Source organism: Nomascus leucogenys, chromosome 6, assembly GCF_006542625.1.
Source record: "Nomascus leucogenys isolate Asia chromosome 6, Asia_NLE_v1, whole genome shotgun sequence".
In the NCBI taxonomy this organism is placed as follows: domain Eukaryota; kingdom Metazoa; phylum Chordata; class Mammalia; order Primates; family Hylobatidae; genus Nomascus; species Nomascus leucogenys.
The window spans coordinates 78,751,150-78,761,732 of record NC_044386.1 but is presented as its reverse complement, the minus strand read 5'-3'; the positions used below and the strand labels follow the sequence as shown (position 1 = coordinate 78,761,732).

The window sequence follows — 10,583 nt, the reverse complement described above, 5'->3', positions numbered from 1 at the left end:
GCCTCCCAAAGTGCTGGGATTAAAGGCGTGAGCCACCATGTCCGGCCAGATCTCTAGAGTTTATTCATCTTGCTTAAAGACAAACTCTTAAAAATAAAGACCTAGGAAATTATTCTAACAGGGACAACTGACATAATATTGTAGGAATGAGACTGGAGAGCATTTCCAGCTCCAAAGCTCATTTTAGGCTGACAGATGATGGTGCAGAGTTGTAGACAGGGCTGTGTATTAGTCTGTTCTCATGCTGCTAATAAATACATACCTGAGACTGGGTACTTTATAAAGGAAGAGGTTTGATGGACTCACAGTTCCACATGGCTGGGGAGGCCTCACAATCATGGCGTGAGGCAAATGAGGAGCAAAGTCACGTCTTACATGGCATCAGCCAAGAGAGTGTGTGCAGGGGAACTCCTCTTTATAAAACCATCAGATCTCATGAGGCTTATTCCCTATCAGGAGAACAACAGGGGGAATACCGGCCCCCATGATCCAATTACCTCCCACCAGGTCCCTCCCAAGACACATGGGAATGATGGGAGCTATAATTCAAGATGAGATTTAGGTGGGGACACAGCCAAACTATATCAGGCTCTGCGTTGAAAGAGTGAGGTAACTATTGCTCTAGATGCTACTGGTCTGCGGACACTGTGAGGACCATCCAGTAGAAATTTCTGCAGTTATAGAACTCTTCCACATTCGCACAGGCAATACAGTAGGCACCAACCATGTGAAGCTACTGAGCACTTGAAATGTGGCTAGTGCAACTAAGAAACTAAATGTTAAGACATATCTAATTCTGATGAACTTATATTTACATTTAAATGATTTAAATGACCACATATTTTCTTTCTCTTTTTTCTTTTTTTTGAGATGGAGTTTCGCTCTGTTGCCCAGGCTGGAGTGCAGTGGCACAGTCTCGGCTCACTGCAAGTTCCGCCTCCCGGGTTCACGCCATTCTCCTGCCTCAGCCTCCCAAGTAGCTGGGACTACAGGCGCCCGCCACCACACCAGGCTAATTTTTTGTATTTTTAGTAGAGATGGGGTTTCACCGTGTTAGCCAGGATGGTATCGATCTCCTGACCTCGTGATCCGCCTGCCTCGGCCTCCCAAAGTGCTGGGATTACAGGCATGAGCCACTGTGCCCGGCCAATGACCACATATTTTCTTTTGGCTGGAACCACCATTTTCTAATCATTTGCCTAAATGATGAAAAAAAAGGGAAAGAGGAGAAGCACCTGCTCTCTGTTCCCTGGGCCTTTTAGAATGCATAGAGTTGTTCCTTTGGACACACACACATGAATCTACAAGAAGGGAGATGTTGCAGACATCAAGGGAATGGGTACTGTTCAAAAAGGAATACCCCACGAATGTTACCATGGCAAAACTGGAAGTCTACAGTGCTACCCAGCATGCTGTTGGCATTTCTGTAAACAAACAAGATTCTAGCCAAGAGAATTACTGTATATGTTGAGCATATGAAGTATTTAAAGAGCCAGGGTAGTTTCCTAAACGCTGAAGGAAAATGATCAGAAGAAGAAGGAACCCAAAGAGAAACGTACCTGGGTTCCACTGAAGCACCAGCCTGCTCTACCCAGAGAAGCACACTTTGTGAACCAACAGAAGGGAGCCTGCGCTGCTGGAACCTCTTCCCTATGAATTTATGGCATAATAGGTACCAAAAAAATTAAGGACCTCTTGACTGTTAAAAAAAAAATTCCACGTAATTAGTGGCTACTTATTAGTGTAGCAGGCCTCAGATTTTACATTAGAATCACCTGCAGGACTTGAAGCAATTTGGTGCATCCGTCTCAGAGCCTCTGATTCAGTAGATCTTGGTGGAGCCTGAGAGTTTTCACTTCTTTTTTTTTTTTTTTTTTTTTTTTTTGAGACAGACTCACTCTGCTGCCCAGGCTGGAGTGCAGTGGCGTGATCTCGGCTCACTGCAACCTCTGCTTCCCAGGTTCAGGCAATTCTCCTGCCTCAGCCTCCCGAGTAGCTGGGACTACAGGCGCCCACCACCACGCCCGGCTAATTTTTGTATTTTTTGTAGAGATGGGGGTTTCACCATGTTGGCCAGGCTAGTCTCGAACTCCTGACCTCAGGTGATCCGCCCACCTCTGCCTCCCAAAGCGTTGGGATTACAGGCGTGAGCCACCACGCCCAGGTGTACACATACCTGATTCCCCACTTTCACTTCTTTTGGGTAGGGAGATCCACTTCTAAGCTCCCTCACATGACTATTGGAAATTGTCAATTCATCTTGCGCCATTTTTGGTTCAGTTCATCTCGAAAAGTTATTTTGTCATCCTTATAAATCCACAGCTAAAGGACCTCGGCAGTATCCTTTTATAGAGTAGACACTGCACTGCAGGCCTACCTGACTGAGAGTCCAGATTCTGGCTGGAGCAGGAAGTCGGTAAAATGTCTCCCAGTGACCCCATCCCCAGGTGTTCAGCCCCTTGTGTGATCCCCTCCCGCCGTGTGTGCGCTGGACTTGCTTTTCATGAAGAGACTAGTGGAAGTGGTGGCTTGTCACTTCTGAGATTAGGTTACGAAAGACTAGCTTCCTTCCCGTTCACCCTCTCTCTCACTCGTACTGGTGGAAGCAAGCTGCCGTGTTGTAAACAACCTGTCAAGAGGGCTGTGTGGCAGGGCAAGGGACTAATGTCACGAGGCTTTGTGATTCTTTTTCCCCCTAAAAGCCTAGTGGGATAATTGCAACTTGAATGGAGCCATCTTCTCTGTTCTGCTCTATACTCACCTAACACAATCCATCTCCCAGTGTGCAGAGCCAGGGCCCACGACCTAGGACAGCCCAAGTCCAGGGGATGAAGTGCCTGTGATCCTACAAGTCCTGTGGCACCAACTGCCCCCACCTCTGGTGCCTCCATTGATACAGCCAGGGGAAGACGTTTGACAAGCTAATTAGATTGCCTCATTACGTATTTGGAATCGGGGCATTAAAAAGCAAGGGTAGTCATATGGCAGGAGGCCAAGCTCATATAGATATGGCTGATGTCGGTGGCCTAGCAAGTCACTTATGTGGGAAGCCAAAATATGTCTTCGGAGGTAGTGCAGTGTGCTGGTAATGCTCCCGGAGTGCGGAAGTAGGCTGCCTGGCTTGAATCATGGCTCCTATTTATTAGCTATAGGATTTGGGGCAGGTTGCTTAACCTTTAGGTGACTGTTTTCTCATCTGTAAAATGGGGAAATGGTATTGAACTCAACTAGTTAAAATGAAAAGAGTTGACACACACAAGGGACACAGCACAGGCACACAGCACACACCTGAGAACTGCTAGAGACAAGAAGGCTGCAGAGAAGGCCCTACAGCCCCGAAGCCCACAGACCAGCAGCTCCCAATGACATTCCAGTCCTCAGAGGAGCTGCCAGGACTTGAGCACTTTATTTCAACCATCAAAGCGTTTCCACAGAGAGCAAACAGAAATATTTCCTATGGCATTTTAACTAATTAAGTCTTCAGCTCTACACTAAAAGACTTTTCAATTTAAAAATCATACACCACATTTATTTGAAAATTTTATTTTTCTTTTTATTGCAAATTTCTGATAAAGGAAAGAACATGGAAGCTGATTCTCATTCGAGCTTTGGTGAGAAGAGACCTGCACTGTGGCTCGACAGCTCACCACCTCGGCTGCACACCCAAACACATGGAGGCCTCGGGCACGCACTGATGCCTGCGACCCACCTCCCAGAGGTTCTGACTTAATCGGTCTAGGAGGCACAGCGGGGCATCAGTAGCTTTCCCAACTCCTCCAGGATGATTTCAACATGTAGCCAAGGTGAGCACGCCTGCAGTGGCTCATCTCAAGGGGCTGGCAATGTCAAAGCACCTGAGAAGCTCAGCTGACAGCCAAGTGTCACCTGCTTACATCACTCCTTGGCCAGAGTCCAGCTGGTGCTCCCCGCCTCCCTCTTCCCAGGTGTCGATGTTCTGATTCCTTCTCCTCAAAGACCCCAGGGGACAGAGACGCTGGAGGAGGTGTGGCTTCCCGTGCTGTGGTTTGTGCTTAAACGTGGAGAACCACATGAACCATGTGTACGCTACCACAAAAGAAATTCACTTTCTGATTGCAAAACAGCATTCGCCTTTTTTTATTTGTTAAGTGGAAATTTGTGGCAAAATAAGAAAATATGTGTTGGATAATATAGTCCCTATATAACCTCTCATGTCCAAATTTGAAAAAAAAAATTGTCAAGCCATTGACAGCAAAATATGTACTTTAGCAGCATATTTTATATGGGTAAACAGTAATAGCCAGTTAGATACTTCATTTGTGATTTATCCTAAAAATAGAAAATGCTTTTTATTTTCCTGAGTCCTTGGCAAACAAAAAACATTTTTTTCTTTTTAATTGTTAAAGTATTCCCGTTTTTCTTTTTCCTGGGGCACCCTCACAGTTCAGAACGTTGTGTCTCACTGTCAGTTTTTACATACAGAGATGAACAAACAGCACTGGGGCCAATTTTCAATGACTGATCAAATATGGCGATTGAAAATAACACACCCATCATCTACAAAGTTGCTCAAGATGAAAGTTTCTTACAGTGCTATAAATGCAATATCGATTTGAATTGTTGTCCATACAAAAGTATGAATTTCTATTCCATTAGTAATACTGAATGATTAATACCTTAACAGTGATAAAATTTTTAGAACATTTAAAAAATACAGAGGATTCCACTTTTACATCATACTTCTGACAGATTATCATACTTTCTATTTTGTCTGCAAAACTTTTAGAGTACAGTGCATTGACGTGATAAAACCAAGGCACAAAAATACAGTTACGATAAGTGTATATAAACCCTAGCACTTTGTGCCAATTTTGGAAACAGAGAGATCAGAAAGTCTGAAAAATTATCACATTCTATTTGATTAGTGAACAATTAATTGTGCAGTAAACAGACTGTTAACCACCATTCCATTATTAAATATATGGCTATCACTATACAGGTTGTGGATAATTCAAAAATAGTTTTAAATATTAAAACCTGTAATATCTAGGTGGTCAACGCAGATATTGAGCCTTACATTATCTAAATAAGTTTCCATTTAATTTGCAATCCACATGGCAGTTAGCAATTTTTAAACTATTTCCATTACATAAATGGTGGGGTTTATTCTAAATGTTAAATCCTTTCCCCTTACAAAAGACAGAAGATTTACAAGAAGATAACCAATATAAGAAATGCATAGACAACAATAATAAAATCCAAATTGGACTCAAAGGTTGAAGTCTAATCTACTGGGACATTCTCTTAATTTAGGGTGAGGAGCAACACATTCCTGTGATGATTCATTAGTTTCTTAATTAAAAAAAAATCACCATGACATTTTTCAAAATAGTAAACAGTCTTCATTAGTGCATCAAGCATTGAAGAAAAATTGTCGTCTTTCCATTCGTAAAATGAAGGAGATAAAAGCCTTTCAAAATCCAAGGCGGGGGATTTCCATTGAATTTAGAGAAGTGAAATAAACTGGTAAAAACTGTATTTCACACTTTTAACAAAAGAGTATTTTCAAGACTCAAGGTAAACATTTAGACCCATAAAAACACATTCTTGGCACATGCACGCCATGGATGGAACAATCCTGAATGCAGCGACGGCCTGGCTACAGAGGTATCTGGCTCCTAGCCCCACTGGCAAAACTGTCTTTTAGGACCTTGTCCCAGCTCCCTTCACATGGGGGTCTCTGGCTTCTGCATCAGCTGGATTTGCTTCTGTAGCTGGTCCCTGTCCAGCTTCATCTTGGCCTCGAGAACTTGCCTGAGGGATCCTATGCTTTCATAGACGGCTGTAAACCCTTGAAGGAGAGGTAAATTTCACAAGAGTTAACATTTTTTTTAAATGCTGTATCAAATTCTATAGTATCTAGTAATGGTTGATTCAGGCAAAAATTATTAATAGATGCTAAAACCTCTGGGATGAAAGTTTGATGGGGAACAGGTGAGTTTCTAGTTTCTCCCTAGAGATTACTTTTTAATTACAAAAAGGAAAAAGGAACTATTACAATGGAGAAGACTGTCATATACCACTTTAACCAAGTGATCAAAGCTCACATCACCAATACTGGGAGAAACAACATCATGTAACTCCTGAAAAGATACCCTGAGCAGGGCACAACATCACTTCTTGACATTTTTAAAGAATACCAAAATACACAACCTAAATTATAACAAGATGAAGCAAACAGGCCTGGTACGGTGGCTCATGCCAGTAATCCCAGCACTTTGGGAGGCCGAGGCGGGTGGATCACCTGAGGTCAGGAGTTCAAGCCAGCCTGGCCAACATGGCGAAACCCTGTCTCTACTAAAAATACAAAAATTAGCTGGATATGGTGGTGCACGCCTGTAGTCCCAGCTACTCGGGAGGCTGAGGCAGGGAGAATCGCTTGAACCCAAGAAGCGGACGCTGCAGTGAGCCGAGATCGTGCTACTGCACTCCAGCCTGGGCAACAGAGCAAGACTCCGTCTCAAAAAAAAAAACGTGAAGCAAACAAATCTAAACTAGGGATAGTCTACAAAATGCTGGCTGGCTGGTATTCTTTAAAAATGTCAACATCACTGAGAAACTGATCCAGATTAACAGAGAATAAATAAAGAAACATGACAACTAAATACGATGTGTAATTCTGGATTAGAACCTGAAGAGCCAACATCACTAATTATAGGAAAAAGACAAAACCACAATGAGTTATCACCTCACACCTGTTAGGATGGCTATTATCAAAAAGACAAAAGAGTACAAGCATTGGTGAGGGTGTGAAGAAAGGGGAACACTTGTACACTGTTGGTGGGAATGCAGAATGGGGCAGCCATAGTGGAAAACAGTATAGGGCAGGGGTATCCAGACTTTTGGCTTCCTTGGGCCACACTGAAAGAATTGTCTTGGGCAATACAAATACACTAACACTAATGATAGCTGATGAGTGATTTAAAAAAAAATCACAAACAAATCTCATAATGTTTTAAGAAAGTTTACGAATTTGGGTTGGGCTGCATTCAAAGCCATCCTGGGTCACATGTGGGCTGCGGGATGTGGGTTGGACAAGCTTGGTACAGAGGTTACTAAAGAAATTTAAAATAGAACTACCATACGACTCAGCGATCTCACTACTGGGTATATTCCCAAAGGAAATTAAATTACTGCCTCATAAAGATATCTGCACTCCCCTGTTCACTGCACCATTATTTACAATAGCCAAGATATGGAAACAACTGAAGTGTGTCCATCAAAAAATTAGTGAATAAAGAAATTGTGCCTATATACATATGATGAATATTATTCAGCTTTACAAAAAAGGAGAGCCTGCCATTTGTCATAAATGGATAAAAATGGAGGACATTATGCTAAGTGAAATAAGACAGATACAGAAAGAAAAATACTGCATGATCTCATATGTGGAATCTAAAAAAAGAAAAGGAAGGAAGGAAGGGAAGGGAGGGGAAAGGAAGGGAGGGGAAGGGAAGGGAAGGGAAAGGAAGGGAAGGGAAGGGAGAAAGAAAAGAAAGAGAAAGAAAGAAAAAGAAAGAAAGGAAAGAGAAAGAAAGAAAAAGAAGGAGAAAGAAAAGAAAAAGAAAGAAAAGAAAGAAAGAAAAAGAAAGAGAAAGAATAGAAAACACGAAAGAAGGAGGGAGGAAGGAAGGAAGGGAGGAAGGGAGGAAGGGAGGGAAGGAGGGAGGAAGGGAAGGCTGAGTCAGGTGGATTACTTGAGGTCTGCAGTTCGAGACCAGCCTGGCCAACGCCGTGAAACCCCATCTCTACTAAAAATACAATAATTAGCTGGGCCTGGTGGTGCACATCTACAATCCCAGCTACCCGCGAGGCTGATGTATGAGAATCACTTGAATTTGGGAAGAATAGGTCGCAGTGAGCCGAGATTGAGCCACTGCACTCCAGCCTGGGTGACAAAGCAAGATTCTGTCTAAAAAAAAAGAAAAGAAAGAAAGTCGAAAACATAAAGACAGAGAATAAAATGGTGGTTGCCAAAGGTGGGGCGGAAGAGGAGGAAATGGGGAGATGCAGGTCAAAAGATACAAATTGCTGATATGGAGAATGAACAAGACCAGACATCTAATGTACAGCATGAGGACTACAGTCAATGATATTGCAACATACTGAGGCCCCATCTCTAAAAAAATTTTTTTAAATAAAAAACTGAGCTGGGCATGGTGGCACATGCCCATAGTCCTAGCTGCTCAGGAGGTCAAGGCAGGGGGTTCACATGAGCCCAGGAGATTGCAGTGAGCTATGATCACACCACTTCACTCCAGCCTAGGCAACAGAGTGAGCCCCTGTCTCATTCTGTCGTTTTTTTTTTTTAATTTCCAAAATAATGGAAATAATAAAGGAGTAAAAAGGCATCATGAGGCTAGGCCTGGTGGCTCTTGCCTGTAATCCCAGCACATCAGCAGGCCGAGCCGGGAGGATCATTTGAGGTCGGGAGTACAAGACCAGCCTGGCCAACATGGTGAAACCTTGTCTCTATTAAAAATACAAAAAAAAAAAAACTAGCTGGGCATGATGGCGGGTGCCTGTAATCCCAGTTACTCAGGAGGCTGAGGCAGGAGAATCGCTTGAACCCTGGAGGCAGAGGTTGCAGTGAGCCGAGATCACGCCACTGCACTCCAGGCTGGCAACAGAGCAAGATTCTGTCTCCAAAACAAACAAAGCAAAACAAAACAAAACAGAAATATATTGTCTTTGTAATAAAGAAAATGGCTTTATTTTTAAAAAGGCTCAGATGCTTTTCATATTAGGTGCTAAATATTAACATCCTCAATGGTATGTTAAGTAGATAACAATACATTCCTTCAGGGAATGATGCAAAGTTAAACATCCATGAAATATTCAAATACCATATTTTAATAGTCCAAAGACTAAGAAAGAAAATCATTTTTATCTTTACAAGTTCTCCAATTCATATATTTAATTGTAGCTCCTATAAATAGAATAATAAACATTTGGTGGTAATAACAAAATTATTCTTGGGATAACTAGCACTTTTATTTCCATGTGGCCAAAACAGAACAATTTCACAGAAGAAAATTCATGGAATCATACAACTGGAAGAAGCTAGGAGAGAATTTAGTTCCACTTCTCACACTACAGGAACATCTTCTTCCTGACCACAATCAACCAGCCTCTACTTGAATATTTTCCATAACAAAGAACTCTCTAGTTCCCAAAGCCATCAGTCTTTTAGGACTCATTAACTTTAAGGTACTTCTGCCTCATACTGAGTTAAAATCTGTCTTCAGGTACCTTCCACTTAGTGGTCACAGTTCTGTATTCCTGAGTTCAGAGCGTAAATCTAATCCCTCCCATATATGACAGCACTCAGAACTTGAAATCAGCGCTAACGTTCTCCTCTAAGCAAGTGTGAATTAATGGGCCCTGCTGACCTCCAGTAGAGGAAAATCATTCATTGCCAGGGTGGTACTGTACTGCTAGCACTATAAAATAAGCCCTCAAAACCCCCTCAAAGATATGTGCTTCCTTCTGAGACATGTTAACCTTGGCTATGAACAGAAAAGAATTGGCCGATGGTGCTAAAGAAAATGCACCTCATTTGCAGGCTAAGCAATTTCAGTTTTGTTTGCCTGTCACTCATGGTGGCTCTTCATGTAGCTGAAATTCAAACAGCACTGCAGCTACTTAGAAAATACAGCACAGCTACTCAGAAAATCAACTAAGGATATTTCACGGTTATTACCATTAGCCGGGTTCATAGATAGTTGCAGGGGATACTAATTAATAGGTTTTAGAACAAACAGAAAATAAAGCACGTGAGCTGTTTTGGTTTTGGCCTACCAGCATTAACGTCTGCTTTCATTTCCTTGATGTTCTGGTTCATCTGTAACTCCAGCTTGGTGATTCGCCCATGCATCTTCTCCTCTTCTTGCCTTGTTCTCTGACCATCGAAAGTCTTCTTTTGACCCTCTTCTATTTTGTCAAGTCTGGCTGACATCTGGCTGAGCTTCTTCTCCATATCCCTTTCACTGGCTCCCTGAGATCCATGATAAGAACTGCACTTAATCACTCCAAAAAGAAATCTGCATTGCATTCACAACAGCCATAATATCCCTAACAACAATCTGCAAGAAACAGATTTGCAACAGCTGCTTGTTGCCCACCATAATATCCATTCTCCCTTTCTTCCTTAACAGATCCATGATTTTCGGCTGGGTACAAGGTCATTCAAAATAAAGACTGCATTTTCAGGCTGGATGCGGTGGCTCACGCCTGTAATTCCAGCACTTTGGGAGGCCGAGGCAGGCAGATCACTTGAGGTCAGGAGTTCAAGACAAGCCTGGCCAACATGGTGAAACCCTGTCTTTATTAAAAATACAAAAATTAGCCAGGGACGGTGGTAGGTGCCTGTAATCCCAGCTACATAGGAGGCTGAGGCAGGAGAATCGCTTTAACTGGGGTGGCGAGGTTGCAGTGAGCCAAGATCTCGCCATTCCACTCCAGCCTGGGTAACAGAGTGAGACTCTGTCTCAAAAAAAAAAAAAACACCACGACATTCAATGAGATGTAAGTACAAGTGTATA

At 42.6% G+C, this 10,583-nt stretch overlaps 1 protein-coding gene and 1 pseudogene across 4 annotated transcripts in view; one reads left to right on the top strand and one right to left on the bottom strand.

Annotated features, from left to right (window-relative positions):
* The first annotated feature begins 1,203 nt into the window (after positions 1 to 1,203).
* Positions 1,204 to 1,669, top strand: LOC115835393 (annotated as a pseudogene).
* A 1,858-nt stretch (positions 1,670 to 3,527) lies between these two features.
* FAM81A (family with sequence similarity 81 member A) overlaps positions 3,528 to 10,583 on the bottom strand; it is an 86,327-nt gene continuing 79,271 nt past the window's right edge. For all 4 annotated transcript variants that reach the window (XM_030814493.1, XM_003267045.4, XM_030814492.1 and 1 more), the window contains exons 8-9: positions 9,841 to 10,036; positions 3,528 to 5,830 (exon numbers count right to left, since the gene is read on the bottom strand). In XM_030814493.1, coding sequence (XP_030670353.1) covers positions 5,706 to 5,830; positions 9,841 to 10,036 — 321 coding nt within the window. In that variant the 3' untranslated portion in view covers positions 3,528 to 5,705. The remainder of the gene's footprint in view (positions 5,831 to 9,840; positions 10,037 to 10,583) is intronic.